The 18,904-nt window shown below is 36.6% G+C and overlaps 1 protein-coding gene across 1 annotated transcript in view; it reads left to right on the forward strand.

The window, feature by feature from the left end:
* LOC115222767 (coiled-coil domain-containing protein 180-like) overlaps window positions 1-18,904 on the forward strand; it is a 131,538-nt gene that overhangs the window by 104,964 nt on the left and 7,670 nt on the right. Inside the window, exons 26-34 of the mRNA XM_029793066.2 lie at window positions 453-564; window positions 1,416-1,462; window positions 2,515-2,632; window positions 5,217-5,291; window positions 7,674-7,824; window positions 12,394-12,538; window positions 14,464-14,624; window positions 15,761-15,898; window positions 17,916-18,021. Of these exons, the coding sequence (XP_029648926.2) occupies window positions 453-564; window positions 1,416-1,462; window positions 2,515-2,632; window positions 5,217-5,291; window positions 7,674-7,824; window positions 12,394-12,538; window positions 14,464-14,624; window positions 15,761-15,898; window positions 17,916-18,021 (1,053 nt within the window). The remainder of the gene's footprint in view (window positions 1-452; window positions 565-1,415; window positions 1,463-2,514; window positions 2,633-5,216; window positions 5,292-7,673; window positions 7,825-12,393; window positions 12,539-14,463; window positions 14,625-15,760; window positions 15,899-17,915; window positions 18,022-18,904) is intronic.

Genomic DNA, 18,904 nt, shown 5'->3' on the forward strand with positions numbered 1-18,904 from the left:
AAAACCGGGTATCTTATAGTCGTGATTCATATTGAGCCCTTCTGGGTATTAGCACACGTCTACGATGAGTCTATGATTTAAAAAAAAATTTACCATAATTTTTTTCCATTTTAATGCATTTTTTCGCTATTATATAAGGGAAGTAACTCTCTAAAAATGTCTACGATGAGTCAACGATTTAAAAAAAAATTTACCATAATTTTTTTTTCCATTTTTAATGCATTTTTTTGCTATTTTTTGGCTATAACTCTCTAAAAATGCTTATATAGTTATTTCCCTTATAAACCTGAGCAACGCCGGGCGATACTGCTAGTATTATATAAATGTAAATACAGGAGGTAGGTTCATCTAATTTTACCCTCTCTCCTAAAACTTGTGGCCCCACAATATTGTGAAAAATGATTGATTTTATACTGATGAGATTCTTTTTTTTTTTTTTTTTATTATTTCAGCGGCTTTCAAGTCAGGTTTTCTGAATGTCCCAAGTGAAGTACCTACTACTAGCAAACCTGGAAAATCATGGACTGACGATGCTTCTGTCTTTGTTGCAAAAAACATTCTTCGGTAAATTAATCTCATATTATTAATCTTTCACTTCCTGGGGACGCACAGGACTGCATCAGCCAACCTGGTTCTCAAAAACACATGATATCACAAAAATTATACTAACCTTATTTACATTCAACTTGTAGGAAAATGTAAGGGAGATAAGTCTGATCCCTTCTTTCTCTCATTTTTCATAACATAACAGAACTGATCATGTGATATTTCTAGCCTCGGTTGTGACTAATTTGTGTTATAATGAAGACAATATTACAAAGGACTACATGAATGAGCCTAGTTCTGAAACACACAATATCTGTTTCTTTATTACCCACAAGGGGCTAAACACAGAGGGGACAAACAAGGACAGACAAACGGATTAAGTCGATTACATCGACCCCAAAAGGATGAAAGGCAAAGTCGACCTCGGCGGAATTTGAACTCAGTACGTAGTGGCAGACGAAATACAGCTAAGCATCTCGCCCAGCGTGCTAACGTTTCTGCCAATTTGCCGCCTTTGAGACACACAATATCACAGAAATTGTACTAACCTTCAACTTGTAGGAAAATGAGGAACTCTCTAATATAAGGGAGTTAAGTCTGATCCCTTCTTTTTCTCATTTTTCCATAACATAACAGGACTGATCATGTGATATTTCTATTCAAACCAATCAGAAGAATATTGAAGTGGTCTATGCTATTACTAGGCTTGCTTGTGATTATTTTGTGCTATGACGAAGTGATATATGATATGACTAGACTCTCAGGATGTTGTGTATGATATAGTTTTGTGGCTGTTTTAAAAATGAATATTACAGATTCAGTGGGGGATGTTCTTCTAATCCCATTTTATGTTACTTTTTTTTATGCAGGAGTAACAAATTAGTGTCCGGTTCAGAAGGGAGTATGAATGCAAGAGGTAAAACCGCTAAACATTTTTACTTAATTTATGAATTTATTAATTATCTTTGAGCCTGATTTTAAACCAATCAGCATCATTTATGGCAATATCATACTAAGAACACTGAGTGTAGTTTAGTAGCTTCTAGCCCCATTAGTGTTTTTTTTTTTTATCTATAGACCCCTTTGATCACTATTTTATTCTGGTGGACTCTCATAGCCATTCGATGTTTAAAAACTAGTTTTATAGGAACTTCTTTCAAAATATATATATATGTGGAGACAGTCAAAAGAAGCATTTGACCCAGACTGCCTTCTTCCAACTGTTAAATATGGAGGAGGATCTGTGATGATTTGGGAGAGGGGGTGCTATATCTTGGAAATCCGCTGGCCCAATGGTTTCCCTTCATGGCAGAATTAATAGACAAGACTATTTAGGCATTTTATCTCATCAAATTCAGCCTATGGTTGCAGAACTGTTTTTGGAGGGAAACGCAATCTTTCAGGATGATAATGCACCAATTCACAAAGCTAAAGTTGTTACTGAATGGCACAAGGAACATTCCAGTGAAGTTAAACATCTTATCTGGCCACCACAGTCCCCAGATCTCAATATTATTGCACATTTAGGGTGCATTTTAGAAAAACAAGAACTAGAGACTGTTTTAGCTGAAGAATGGAGAAAAATTCCTTTGGAAAGAATTCAAACTTTGTACAAGTCCATAGCTCATAGAATTCAAGCTGTAATCACTGCCAAAGGCAGTCCTATCCCATATTAACCCTTTAGCATTCAGATTATTATGCATTATTTTGTAGCTTTAAGATTTCGATGATGTTATCACCTGTTTTTAGATTGACATTATAGGTTGGTGTGAGATACCAAATCTGGGCAGTTTTAACAGAAAACAGGTAGATTATTTGGGCCGGATATGGCCGGTTTAAACACTAAAGGGTTAAGATATATTTTTTTGAAATTTTAAAGTGTTTCCATTATTTTGTCCAACCCTGTACATGTGTGTGTGTGTGTGTGTGTGTGTATAATTAATGTTATGTTTGTGTTATTTTCACCAGAGAAGAGCGATGGTACAGCCACTGATGCTGTTGGAAGTGCAACCAACTTTCCTGCTGATCCAAAAATGAAGCTCACTACCAAAAAAAGCCTTACACAATTACGAAAGCCGCAGACACTGTAATTTAAAATCAAACTTTCTTCATATTATTTAGTGCTTAACTTTTCCTACATCAGTTCCAACTCAATTTCTTTACAATACAAAAGTTGTCAGGATAATTTTTTTTTTTTTTTTTTTTTTTTTTTGTACTTCTCATATTAAAATTAAAACCTACCACTGAAAATTTACTGCAGCAACGTTTGGGTGTCCACAATATATTACTCTTTTACTCTCTTTTAGTCATTTTGACTGCGGCCATGCTGGAGCACCGCCTTTAATCGAGCAAATCGACCCCGGACTTATTCTTTTGTAAGCCTAGTACTTATTCTATCAGTTTCTTTTGCTGAACCGCTAAGTAACGGGGACATAAACACACCAGCATCGGTTGTCAAGCAATGCTAGGGGGACAAACACAGACACACACGCATATATATATATATACATATATACGACGGGCTTCTTTCAGTTTCCGTCTACCAAATCCACTCACAAGGCTTTGGTCGGCCCGAGGCTATAGTAGAAGACACTTGCCCAAGGTGCCACACAGTGGGACTGAACCCAGAACCATGTGGTTGGTTAGCAAGCTACTTACCACACAGCCACTCCTGCGCCTTATTAATATTATTTATTTTGTTTTTTGTTTTTTTTAATAGGTCATGCTATTAAGTTAGACATGGTCTGGGCTAATCTTTGGCTGAAAAATATCTAAATTATTAACAGGAGTTATATATATATATATATATATATATATATATATATATATATATATATAATATATATATATATAAATATAGGGATGGTATTATTAAAATACCATCACAAGTGGTAAGTGAATTATTAGCCATACAGGCAAATTAATAAAATATATACATACAATATTAGATATGTACATATATACATAAGGGTACTAAATAAGTACCTATATCGCTCGTGATAGAAGTAAAAAAATACTTCTGTACCACCGAATAGTCACAAATCTTCGGCTGATGAGAAATCACGCGTCTGGGTGGCGCTAAATTTCAAAACCGGTACCGAGTTCCCATGTTTCCTTACATCAACCACCAAAATGGTCTTTCTTGTTCCTCCAGATGCATCAAAAAAGAATATTTCACCTTTTTTTTTATATCCAAATATGGCTTATTAGTTATGTTGAAAGGTTTGTAATTTTTTTTTTTTTTTTTGATCATCAAAATAACTTTGGCTCACTTTGAGCCATAAATTGAGTGAGGATAATTAGCATCATAATAAGTCACATGTTGAACCTTAATTTGGTAGTTGATTCCCTTGAGACTGGTCACTCTTACACAAGCCATATTTATGCAATTCGTTACCACCCACCGCCAAAATTTTGTCCTCACTACCAATGGGAAGGAATTATGTTGAAGATTGAATCATTGGCGCAGGAGTGGCTGTGTGGTAAGTAGATTGTTTACCAACCACATGGTTCCAGGTTCAGTCCCACTGCGTGACACCTTGGGCAAGTGTCTTCTACTATAGCCTCAGGCCAACCAAAGCCTTGTGAGTGGATTTGGTAGATGGAAACTGAAAGAAGCCCGTCGTATATATGTATATATATATATTTATATATATATATGCGTGTGTGTGTTTGTGTGTCTGTGTTTGTCCCCCTAGCATTGCTTGACAACCGATGCTGGTGTGTTTATGTCCCCGTTACTTAGCGGTTCAGCAAAAGAGACCGATAGAATAAGTACTGGGCTTACAAAAGAATAAGTCCCGGGGTCTAGTTGCTCGATTAAAGGCGGTGCTCCAGCATGGCCGCAGTCAAAATGACTGAAACAAGTAAAAGAGTAAAAGAGTATTGAAATTAATCACAACATCAGGGGTCATGATGTATTTAATATTTATGGTCTTCAGGTTGGTTTCCTCCAATTTTAACCACAGATCATTTGGAGATGTCAATTCACATACTTTCACTAAGACTGCAAGGAGACCTTGCAGTTTTTAAGGTGATTATAAATCAGATGCTTTCATCATTATTGCTCTCCACTGACCGTCATTTTATAATTGAACACACCTGAGATATGTTTCTCTGTTTGTGATACTGTGGCATAGCGAGTGATGTGCCAGAGGTGAAGGTAGACATGAGGGATGATTTTTTGCAAGTGAGATCAGAAGATAAAGTTGATGTCTCAAACAGCCTCACTTTTGAGGCTAAGGACAATGGCAACAAGTTCTCGGTCAGCTTCCGTTGGTAACATCACAGGTGATGACTTCCAGAAGATAAGTCCTTTACATGTCTGTAAATTTAAACAGCCACACCTGGCCAAAATATTCTACCTGTTTTATGTTTAAATTGGCCAGATCCAGTCTCTCACACCTTCCCTACAATGTCATCCCAGCACATCAATCACTATGTCAAAGTGTCACAAACAGGACCCATCTACTGTTTGGAACTGGTAATATAACATTGGTCTTCTGACATCATGTAAGAACATCCTTAAATAAAGATAGTCCTACAAACTATAAGGAACTGCTTAGTCACTTCCCAAAGTGTAACCACAGTGTAATCTAATATGTTTACTGCTTTCAATAGAAACCATTCTTTTCCTTCTTAACCATTTTGTTTTGACCATTTTGTTCCAGGTATACCGGTCAAGATATGGATAGTAAAGCTGTGTTTGAGCAAATGTATCGCCTTGGCAAAATAAAAAAAATTCTGTAGGTATTGCATCCATTGCAGCTGGAATTTGCTGCATTACCGTTGCAATTTGGTATTAATGTGCATGCAATAAGACATACAAAATGCAACACATGCACATACATCACAACACAAACACACTAAATGCAGAATATTTATTTCTTTACTGCCCACAAGGGGCTAAACACAGAGGGGACAAACAAGGACAGGCAAACGGATTAAGTCGATTACATCGACCCCAGTGCATCACTGGTACTTAATTTATCGACCCCGAAAGGATGAAAGGCAAAGTCGACCTCGGTGGAATTTGAACTCAGAACGTAACGGCAGACGAAATACGTCTACGCAATTCGCCCGGCGTGCTAACGTTTCTGCCAGCTCGCCGCCTAAATGCAGAGTATAGATGTGCTCACACACTCCCACACGCGTGCACATACATGCACACACACACACACAAATGGAAAAATATAGATTTTATAACAGATGATAACCATTTGTGATTATTGAAAAAAAAAAAAACACCATACTAGCACATTGTTTTAATGTCTTTTTACCAAACCTTTCATTTTGAGCACAACAAATTATGTCTGTAGTCTGTAGTTGACGTACTCTCGTCTTCCCCTGTTTACACATAAACACACTGCCACAGACACAATATAGAGAATATTTTTATATACGAACCTAGGTTTTCAGTCAGGAAAACATGGTTTGATCTCTCACCACTCTTTTATTTTCTATAATACTGTCTTTCTCTGTCTCATCCTTTCTTCTCTCTCTCTCTCTCTCTCTTTCTCTCTCTCACTCTCTCTCTCTTTCTTTCTTTCTCTCTCTCTCTCCACACACACACACACACACACAAGCTGTAATTCAATCAATCCAGAGTTGTACACATATACATGTAATCACAAATATCTGTCTGTCTATTGCAGAGCAGAATATAAGTTTGCATTACATATAACAAACCAATGAGGAAACCTCTGTGCAGTTGCTCAATCTGCTAGAAATATCAATCAAATCACATCCTACTTTCTGAACCCTTTTCCTCTCCTGTGTACCACATGTAATACACAGGATATATTTCCTTGCATTTTATATGATAAACATACCAACTTTTCTCCAACCACCAAAGTAACTTTGGAGTTATGAAAGGAACACTTTAGTTTACTCAGAATGAATTATATGAAACAAGGGCTCACTAGAAGTCTGAAAACAAGCACAGGCATTTATGGCCACCACCTTATGAAAATAGGAATTTTGAGAAAAAGTTTCTATAAAGCTAGTTTTAAACATCAAATGGCTATGGGCATCCACCAGAATAAAATGAGAACCCTTGGTTAAGGAGATCACCTTGGATATGGTCCTGAGTGCACAGTATCTGCAATGGTGATCACATTTGGAATGTCACTGCACATAGATTACTTCAATCAGAGCCAACCTCAAGGCAGACAATAGAATAAAATGTAATCAAAGGGGTTCCATAGATAAATTGTTGAGAACCCTTGGTTAAGGAGATCACCTTGGATGTGGTCCTGAGTGCACAGTATCTGCAAGGATGATCACATTTGGATTACTTCAATCAGAGCCAACCTCAAGGGAGACAATAGTATTACAGACTATACCCTTGTGACCAAAATATGTCACAATTGACCCAGAGGATTAAGAACTTTTACCATTCCATTTTGATGTAGCTGGACCATTCCTCACTAAATTCTGAATGTTATAGTCATGTGATCAAGAAGCTCTGTTTCACAGTACAAGATTCCAAATTTGATTCCACTGTATGGCACTTTTGGACAGGTGTCTTCTGTTATAGTCTAAGACTGACCAATGTATTTGGGTGGGAAATTCGATGGATAACTCCTTAGATACCTATTGTATATGTGTGTGACTGTATATGTGGGTGGATTAGTATATGTGTGTATATCTTAAATTGATGTATGTAAGTGAAGAATATAAACAGCAATGAAGAACTGGTGCTATAGGAACAACATCCCTTGAGATGTTTGTTTTGCATCAAGTTACAAATACTCCTTTGCTACTGTCATCACCTGCAAAAATGCAAAGAACCGGTGACTGGCCCATTGGCAACCTATGACCAACAACATAATATAAATGAATTAATAAATGATAAGTCTTCTCAAAGATAAGTCCTTTACATGTCTGTAAATTTAAACAGCCACACCTGACCAAAATATTCTACCTGTTTTATGTTTAAATTGGCCAGATCCAATCTCTCACACCTACCCTACAATGTCATTCTAAAAACAAACAATCGCATCATCAGAATCTTGAAGCTATAAGACAATGCATTATTTCAGCAGTTGCAGTAGGAGGAGGGTTACATCTTGCAGTTTGTTATAGAATTTTCTCTGAAATTTGGTTGATGCTGATTTTTTTTGTAGACTTTCCCATAAAATCAGGCAAAAACTGTTTAGCGGAGAGTTAGAAGTTAAAGAAAGTGAAGAAGGAGAACTGGAACTTGTGTATGATTTCCTTGGAACCATCAGACAGTATCTGCAAGTTACCTTTGATAATGTCCTAATCATTGCAGATGTAAGTCGATTAAATATTATATATACCATTTGAAATGCAGGGTGTCCCAGAATCTCTCTCTATATAAACGGCAGTTTGTCTGTGCGTGTTTCTGTGTGTCTGTTTGCTTGTACCCTCACACTGACCATGGCTTTCAACCGATTCTGATGAAACTTGACACACACATAGCCCAATGTCATAATTCAAAACTAACGCAGCGAAAATTTTGAAAAGTTCCCCCAGTTCTGAAAAAAATCGATAAATTCGACATGGGGTCGAGAATCAGAAACACAAACCGCAAACTGTCTAGGGGACGCAACTTCACCTTTTTTTACTCTCAAAAAAAATTTACCATCATTTTTTTCCATTTTTTTGCTATTTTTTGGCTATAACTCTAAAAATGCTTTATAGTTATTTCCCTTACAAACCTGAGCATCGCCGGGCGATACTGCTAGTTAACTATAAATCTCAGTGAAATCAGATAATCTTTTTATAAAAAAAAACAAAATATATTTATGCTTGTTATTTATGTTAAAGGTCTACAAATGTTTTATTCTGTTTATAATTTTTATTATTTTATTTTGAATCCTGTTGAATCCCACTTATCTGTCCGCAACAGCTTTTTTCCAATTTGGCTGCAATCATTTTCTCTCCCTCTATCCCCAGGATGGAGCAGTGGTTTAGCTGAATTTAAAGAATACCTTCAATTAGCAAAATGTTTACACAGTGCTAAGAATAAATTTAAAATTTGCGGATGGAGCACGTGTTGAAAAATTTCTATAAAGTTTTGACCTAAAATTCATAAATCAATTTATTTTGATATCATAATTAAGTAATAAACACACAATTCTATCAGTTTTTTTTATCTAGATATGCCCCAATTTCATTGAAATAAATAGTTAATTCTGGGACACCCTGTATATGTATATATATATATATATATATACAGGGGTTGGACAAAATAATGGAAACACCTTAAAATTTCAAACAAATTTATTTTAATATGGGGTAGGACCACCTTTGGCAGTAATTACAGCTTGAATTCTATGAGCTATGGACTCGTACAAAGTTTGAATTCTTCCCAAAGAAATTTTTGTCCATTCTTCAGCTAAAACTGTCTCCAGTTCTTGTAGTGATGATGGTGAAGGATATCGACTCCTTACTTGTTTTTCTAAAATGCACCATAAATGTACTGTAATATTGAGATCTGGGTACTGTAGTGGCCAGATAAGATGTTCAACTTCACTAGAATGTTCCTAGAGCCATTCAGTAATAACTTTAGCTTTGTGAATTGGTGCATTATCATCCTGAAAGATTGCATTTCCCTCCAGAAACAGTTCCACAACCATAGGATGAATTTGATGAGATAAAATGCCTAAATAGTCTTGGCTATTAATTCTGCCATGAAGGGATACCATTGGGTCGGTGGATTTCCAAGATATAGTTCCCCACCCAGGTCACTACAGATCCTCCTCCATGTTTAACAGTTGGGAGAAGGCAGTCTGGATCAAATGCTTCTTTTGGCTGTCTCCACATGTATACTTGGCCAGTGGTCGGAAATAAGGTAAAGGATGACTTGTCCGAGAAAATAACATTCTTCCACTACTCTACAGACCAATTTTGTAGGTTTTTACTCCACTCTAAATGCTTTGCAACATTTGTTTTTGAAAGGAGTGGTTTTTCTGATTGCAGCCCTCCCATGAAATCTGGCTTTGAGCAGCTCCCGGCAAACAGTTTTTGTGGAAACTGGGTTCTCGAGGTAGTCATTAAGCTCTGCAGTAATTTTGGGAGCTGTACATTTGTGATCCTTTTTAACAATTCGTGTAAGAGTTCAACAGTCCCTATCTGAAAGCTTTTGTTTTCTTCTGGAGTTTTGTTTCGATGAGGAGGTTTTTCCTTCTTCCTCAAAGGCTGTCATTACTTTCGAGACACTACTTCTTTATACACCAAACATTTTAGCTGTTTTCATTACACTAGCGCCTGCTATGCGGGCATCAACAATTTGACCTCTTTGAAAGTCCAATAGATCTGTCATTTTAATGAATTTTAATTACCTTTTTCTGATGATATCTGAAAAGGAACAGCAATTTTAGCAAAACATATTAAGTAGCACTAATAATAAATCAAAAAACAAAAATAAACAAGCTTTTGAAGGTTTTATAGATATTTCAAGGATGCTAGGTGTTTCCATTATTTTGTCCAACCCTTGTGTGTATATATATATATATATATATATATATATATATATATTGTTATCTTGAATCTGTTGACTAAGAATTTTGATCCAAACTATGTGTTGAAACTGATATCGTTATACTTTAAAAAGGTCATATTGTCAATAAACAAACACACACACACACACATTGCTTATAGACCAAACATCAATGTACTGAACGCTGAAGGAGTATCTCAGAACCCTCCCCTACAAGATGATCCACTGTCATGAGCTCACGCAAGTTCATAGGGCTGTGAAACTGAAGAGAAGTCATCTTACCTTGTGTCAGATAGCTGAAGGCATACTGCCCAACCTGGTGTTCACTGATGCAAAGAAATTTGATATCAAACAGACAGTAAACCACTGACTTTGGAGTGTATCTGGCTCCATCAAGGGTAGACTTGTAAATTGATGTCAAAACCCAGTCAGTTATGGTTTGGGTGGATGTGACAGCCACCGGAAGGCCTCCCCTTGTTTTTGTGCCCTTAGGTGTTAAAATTAACATCCAGTGATACATTAGCAACATTCTGGAATCTGAACTGCTTCCATGAGCAAATGTACCTTTTTCATGGTGCACCTTAGAGCCTCCAGCAGGACTCATCACCATCCCCCAGCTCCAAACAGATACAACACTGGATTCAGTAAAACATTCCGTAATTCATAGGCAAGGATGTATGGCCTTCAAGGACCTCATGCTATTGAATTTTTCTGTTTGGTCCATTTTGGAGACGACGGTCTCAAGCACTCCTCATGCTTTGCTCAACTATCTGAAGGCCAGACTGCGTCAGGAATGGACTTCAGTTCCACAAGAACAGTTGTGTGCTGCATGTGAAGCATGTGCAACTAGACTTAAGACTATGGTTCAAAACAGAGGTGGTCATATTGAATAAATGTGATAGTGTCATAATTGTGTTTCCTTCAACATTGCAATGCTTTGACCCGAAATATAACAATATTTTGCTTTGGCAAAATTGAGAAAAAGTTGGTTGCTTTAATTTTGGGACACCCTGTATATATATATATATATATGCGTGTGTCTTTTATGTCTGTTTGATTCCTGCCACTGTTTGAGAACTGGTATTGAATTAATGACCCCCGTAACTTAGCTGTTCAGCAAAAGCGACTGATAGAAACATTGATGTTTGGTCTATTTTTGAAGTAGCACTCAGTTTCCTGACGAAATGATGACAATTTTGCCATATCGATTTTCTGGTACTTTTGATAAGCTGAGGGGTCCACACACTTCTTTTTTCAGCCATGTCCAGGTCAATCAGTGGTGGAATGAGTCTCTTGAAATTTCTTGACAATTTTCTAGACTGTTATTTGGTTTAATTTTAAGCTTCAAAAAAATATGTGGTAAGTAGCTTGCTTACCAACCACACGGTTCCGGGTTCAGTCCCACTGCGTGGCACCTTGGGCAAGTGTCTTCTACTATAGCCTCGGGCCCACCAAAGCCTTGTGAGTGGATTTGGTAGACAGAAAATGAAAGAAGCCCGTCGTATATATGTATATATATATGTGTGTGTGTGTGTGTGTTTGTGTGTCTGTGTTTGTCCCCCCCAACATCGCTTGACAACCGATGCTGGTGTGTTTACGTCCCCGTTACTTAGCGGTTCGGCAAAAGTGACCGATAGAATAAGTACTGGGCTTACAAAGAATAAGTCCCGGGGTCGATTTGCTTGACTAAAGGCGGTGCTCCAGCATGGCTGCAGTCAAATGACTGAAACAAGTAAAAATAAGAGGTTAAAACAATGACAATGATTATGATACCACATCACCACCACTACACACACACACACACATGTATGTATATATATATATATATATATATATATATTCAAAATGTGACTGCGTGTGTACCATTGGCAATTTTTTTTCCTCCGTCTTCCCTTCTCTGGATCTTTCCTTTTCCTATGTTTCTGATGAAGAGCTCCGCTCGAAACGTTAAACCCTCCTTCTTCCCTTCCTTCCTGAGTGTCCAATAATACTATACTTGTTCCACGTCCTCGCGTCGTTGTGTTTTCATATTTGGATTAACTATATATATATATATATATATATATATATATATATATATATATATATACCGGAGTAAACACATAAATGTGAAACTAGGTGGAAAAAAAGAGTACTCAAATACCAGTGGTAGAGTAATATGCTTTATTTAAAGCAGCAGAAAATTCAACAAAACCTGTTACTCTGAGTTTCCCGTTGCCGTTCATCAGACAGTTTTTGCTAGAATATATATCCACATCATTGACAGCTACTTTCCCATGCTTGCATGGTGTTGTGCTGGGGTTAAGCTGCAACATCAACAACAGCATTGTTTACTCCTGAAACTGTATTTAACGAGAGAAATTTGGAAATGATTTCAGGATTACTATCGAGTGAAAGGTGTGCGTCCTGTGACAAGGCCCCAGGTTATCCAAGATAATGTCGACTCATGCGCAGTATTAATGAAAAAGAAGTTAAAATCTTACTACACCCAAGCCACAGAATTTACTACACGTTGCCAAACAGGTAAGTTTTAACAAACTGCTGTTGTTCTGTTTCTTGTACAGATTGCTTATCTCTTATCATTTACGTGTTTCAGTCACTGGACTGTGACTGTGCTGGGCACTGCCTAGAAGGTTACCAGACTGCGAAATTACAGGAACGTAAACAAACCAACACTGATTGTCATACCATTGTTGGGGATAAACACAACATAAAGACACACGCATACATGATGATGATGATGGTTGTCCACTCAAGAACAAGGAAACCCATCACTGACCATTGACCATGCAAAATGCCAGCAGTGCATGAGGTCATTGCACCAGCAGTCAGCTTCACCCAGGTTCATAACCACAGCCTCCATGCTCACTGCAGCACCCGCCTACCCACCCAGGCATCAGAAAAACATCTCACGATTTCACAAGCTCAAATAAGGCTTGCACAGTGCCTCATAGACCCTCTCCATCCTACTAACATGATTCAGAGACAAGCCAGGGAAAGATATCGAGTGCCAATATGGGCCATGGGCTCAGAAATGTTGGAGTACCAAGATCTCAAGCACAAACAGAAGATACCCAAATTGTTCAAAGCCATTCTCTGCATGTCTGGTTTTATATCAGAGTGCCCTCCTAGGGATATGCTTTAACAAAAATTGATGGGTGCCCTCCAAGTTAAATCCTTGCCTAAACATTTCATTAAAATTCTAAACTCTTATTTCTCACCACAGCATAAGTCTTAACTTATCTTCAACAAACTATCTATTAAAGTCTCCTATTCCACAAATCACCTCTTCTGACAGACACATACTTCAATGTCTGTTCTTAGACCCTACAATCTACCCCACTGAGCCTCATCCCAACCCACTTGTGGCAATAATAAAACCTTCAGTAACCCCACCTGACTCAATAATACCAACTTTAATGCTCCTCATCATGATACTACTCATATGACCACATATACTAACAGTGGTATACCCTCCAAATCCAACACTGGTGCTGATTATGCCTCCAGTTCTTTGCTGGTAAAGGACCATACAAACCTGACCTTCCTGGCAATAAATTCCAACTCCAGGGCAGACAGGAAAACCTGCAATTTCCAAGTTTCTCAACTCTGCTCTCTCAAAGGTTTCTGTTTACACAAAAATAGAGTCTACAATGTCAAGTACTAACACCATGCTCCCACAAAGCAAGTGTCTATATTGGTGACACTTTTGATTTCATGTGCCTCTAGTGAGCACACATGAACTCTTTCTCCAATCCAAATTTTAAATTATCTACCTCCTTAACAACTTATATACACTATCTCAAATCCTAAAATGTTCTCTATACCCTATCATGGTCCATCATAAGTGTGGCTCCCCCATACAACACTAACCTCAACATTTGTAAATTGTGCTTAAAAGAATTGCTTGCCATCTTTCACAACCACAACCCCTCATTGCTGAATAGATTCTCAAATGTAATACTCTCTTGTAAACACAAGTTCTACTCATCAGTTGCCCATTTTGTCAAATTTATGTAGTTCCCTATCTATGATTATTCTTAATTACTATTAACCTTAAGATACAACTAGCTCAAACTAGGAAGAGACTACGGGGCAGAATAGGAACAATGTACATACGAGGCACAATAGGAAGTGCGATGAGTCAAAATAGTTTGAGAAATTATTAGAGATAGGGTATGAGTAGGACACAGAGGATATCAGCTCAGTATAGCAGGAATAGAAGACAATAGATGAGTTGTGAGGGGAAGGCTTGATAGGGCGTCAATTCTGCTGAAATGACCATATCAGCACAATCTTCTCTCCTACACACCATAAAGAAGCCCTATATGGTGACTCAGTGTTAGAAATAGCAACCAAATCCCCTTAATGTATACACACACACATACATTTATATGTAAACTGAACAACAGAATCATTGAAAATATCCTTGTCTGTGTTTATTCCAGAATTCTCCAAACAAATCCAACAACTTGAGAGAATAGCTTCAAGAATCCCTGGTATTGTGATGAATGAGCAGCTTAAGGATCACACCAATTCTATAGAGCTCATGTTGAAAGACAGACGGAAGGTTCTTGAAGCAAAACTGGAAGAGTTTCAAGCAAAACAGGTAGGAATGTGTCATTTTTAAAAAAACAACCAAATAGAACATCCTGATGCAGTAGAACAGAAGTTCTTACATTCCAGCCATGACCATCCTGTATGCAGTATAAGGTGTGTTATGAGCATTTATAGAACATGTATCCTTTAGAAACTCAACAAACAATTAACCCTTTAGTATTTAAACCAGCCATATCCGGCCAAAATAGTTAATCTGTTTTATGTTCAAACTGACCAGATCCAGGCTCTCACACCTACCCTACAATGTTATTCTACATTAAGTAATTACACCATCAAGATCTTGAAGATATGAGATAATGCATGATTAATTCAAATCAATGGGAATCAATAAGCATTATGTTTGATTGAATAATCTGAACACTAAAGGGTTAAAGATGAAGAAGATGTTAAAAAAGTTTTTTAAAAAATTAAAGAAATTTTTAAAACTTTTAACACCTTCTCTTCTCCATCTTTAATTGCTTGTTGAGTTTCTATAGGATACATGTTCTATAAATGCTCATCTTATACTTGTAACATTTTCATATTTGAAAAATATTTACAACAGTAAACTACCAATGTAATATGAAGAATCTTTGTAAGAAATCCACCTTTGGAACCTCCCAAGGTAAAGGATGAAATAGAACTCAACCTTTTCTTACATACTCTTTTACTTGTTTCAGTCATTTGACTGCGGCCATGCTGGAGCACCGCCTTTAATCGAGCAACTCGACCCCGGGACTTATTCTTTATAAGCCCAGTACTTATTCTATCGGTCTCTTTTCTCCGAACCGCTAAGTGACGGGGACATAAACACACCACCATTGGTTGTCAAACGACGTTGGGGGTGGGGAACAAACACAGACACACAAACACACACACATACATACATATATACGACGGGCTTCTTTCAGTTTCTGTCTACCAAATCCACTCACAAGGCTTTGGTGGGCACGAGGCTATAGTAGAAGACACTTGCCCAAAGTGCCACGCAGTGGGATTGAACCCGGAACCATGTGGTTGGGAAGCAAGTTACATATATTTATTTAACTTTTGACCAATTCATGAAAATCAAATTGCATGTTTTGTTTTTCTTTTCTTTGTTTTTTTTTTTTCTAATCACTGCAATTCTAAATTCCTTCTCAACAGGCATCCAACAGGGAGCAACTCCAACCAGATCTTGGCCATCCACAGATGAAAGAGAAGCTGAACAAATTAAGTGAAAGTGAACATGAGCAACATGAGGCGTTAATGGCGTTTATGCAATCTCATTTCACAGAGTTGAAGGTAAAGTTCTGATCAAGCTTCTGCCCAAAACAACAAAACTTCTGAGATTCACTCCAAATTGGAATTTATTAGTATAAATTTTATATACCACTGAAATGACTTCAAATGTAAAATACCCTTTCACTAACTACATGTATGACTTCAAATGTAAAATACCCTTTCACTAACTACATGTGTGGGTTTGCAGTTAAAAACTCACTTCTCAACCTTGCATAGCACTTTCGGCAAATGTCTTCTACTACAGCTCTGGGCCTATCACAGTCTTCTGCATAAATTTGGTAAATAGAAACTGAAAGAGTCCAGTTATTTGTCTATTTCTTTACTACCCACAAGGGGCTAAACACAGAGAGGACCAACAAGGACAGACAAACGGATTAAGTTGATTACATCGACCCCAGTGCGTAACTGATGCTTAATTTATCGACCCCGAAAGGATGAAAGGCAAAGTCAACCTCAGCGGAATTTGAACTCAAAACGCAGCGGCGGACGAAATACCACAAAATATTTCGCCCGGCGTGCTAACGATTCTGCCAGCTCGCCGCCTTCATTTATTTGTGTACGTTTGTCCCCCACCACTGCTTGGTGTGTTTATGTCCCCGTAACTTAGCAGTTCAACAAAAGAGACTGATAGAATAAGTATCAGACAAGTATTGAGGTTGATAAGTTGAATAAAATTCTTCAAGGCAGTACCACAGCATGGCCACAGTCTAATGACTGAAACAAGTTAAAGATATATATATATATATATATATATATAATAACATAAATAATATATAAACATATGCATATATACATACCTACATCTATATGTATGTATACATACATATATGGGTACAGGACACCAAATAATTTGAGAAACGAAAACATAAAAACAAAAACATAGAAACAAACTTTTTTTCAAACAACGAAAAAACAGAGTACAGGACATACAACACAAGGAATATTCCCCTTCTTCAGTTGTCCCTGTTTCGTTTACTCCGTGTTTCGAAGGTACGGACAAGACACGACTTTGTTGAAACAGTCCTTCCCGCAAGGCAAATTAAATAAAATTTGGGATTTTTTGTGCAGGGGTAAAAGTTGTAACAAGAACAGGACAGTAACAAAGATATTATAACATATATATATATACATATAATATATATATATATATATATATATACATATATATATATATACATATATATATATACATATACATATATTATATATATATACATATATATATATATATATATATATATATATATATATATATATATATATCTATATATATAGATATATATATATACATAGATATATATACATATATATATATATATATATACCTATATATATATATATACTATATATATAACTATATATATATACATATATATATATATTACATATATATATACATATATATATATACATATATATATACATATATATATATATACATATATATATACATATATATATATATATACATATATTATATACTATTATATATATAACATATATATATATACATATATATTATACATATATATATATATATATATATATATATACATATATATATATACACTATATATATACACATATATATATATACATATATATATATCCACATATATATATATACCTCTATATATATATACACAATATATATATACATAATATATATCATCATATATATCTAAAGAGTGTGTGGTGTTGAGTACTGTATATATGTTTATGATAATTGTAAATGAGCATCATCGTCATTTTGTTTCCAAACTTCTGAGAAACATGTCTAGCTATGGGAAAATATTACTTGCTTGGAAACAGACAAGGGTTGGCAGCAGGAAGAACCTCCAGCTGTTGAAAATCTGTCTCAATGAATTCCAACTGACCCATGCAAGCATGAAAAAGTGGACATCAAATGATGAAGATGATATTTCTTCAGTAACAAACTAAAATATAGTGCCCCCCACCAACACTTTTTTTTTTCTATTTTTAAAGTATTAATGTTTTTATATTTTACCATTGACAGGCAGAAGTGATAAAAGCAAGTGGCCCCTTTTTGAAAGAGCTATGTACCACCAGTGAATCCCTACTTCAACTCTACGATACCCTGTTTAAAGATCCTTCACAGAGAAGTAAGATAATTTTGTTAATTTTGTTAAGTTGAGCCCCAGTAGTTCCTGGGGTTAGCTGGGTGAATGGTAGGAGAGGAGAGAGGGAGGTTGTTTCAACTAATTATAGGAATATTCCTCCTTGTGGTGGTGCAGTGGGGGAAGGGAGACTGGTCCCTACTCCCAGGATTAAAAAAGGGGAACACAGAAATTATGTTTTTAAACCTTTTAATACCAACTCACCTGAACAAGGGAGAAGCACTCGTTTCTTAACCATGTGGTCTCAAGTTCAGGTGAAAGTTGTCATCTGTTATAGCCCCAGGCTATAGCAGATCCTTGTGAGTGAATTTGGTAGACAGAGACTGAAAGAAGCCTGTTGAGAGTGTATATATATATATATATATATATATATATAGGCGCAGGAGTGGCTGTGTGGTAAGTAGCTTGTTTACCAACCACATGGTTCCGGGTTCAGTCCCACTGCGTGGCACCTTGGGCAAGTGTCTTCTACTATAGCCTCAGGCCGACCAAAGCCTTGTGAGTGGATTTGGTAGACGGAAACTGAAAGAAGCCAGTCATATATATGTATATATATATATATATGCGTGTGTGTGTTGTGTGTCTGTGTCTGTCCCCCTAGCATTGCTTGACAACCGATGCTGGTGTGTTTACGTCCCCGTTACTTAGCGGTTCGGCAAAAGAGACCGATAGAATAAGTACTGGGCTTACAAAAGAATAAGTCCCGGGGTTGAGTTGCTCGATTAAAGGCGGTGCTCCAGCATGGCCGCAGTCAAATGACTGAAACAAGTAAAAGAGTAAAGAGTATATATATATATACTAGCAGTATCGCCCGGCGTTGCTTGGGTTTGTAAGGGAAATAACTATATAAGCATTTTTAGAGAGTTAT

Source organism: Octopus sinensis, linkage group LG21 (genome assembly GCF_006345805.1).
Source record: "Octopus sinensis linkage group LG21, ASM634580v1, whole genome shotgun sequence".
NCBI classification, from domain to species: Eukaryota; Metazoa; Mollusca; class Cephalopoda; order Octopoda; family Octopodidae; genus Octopus; species Octopus sinensis.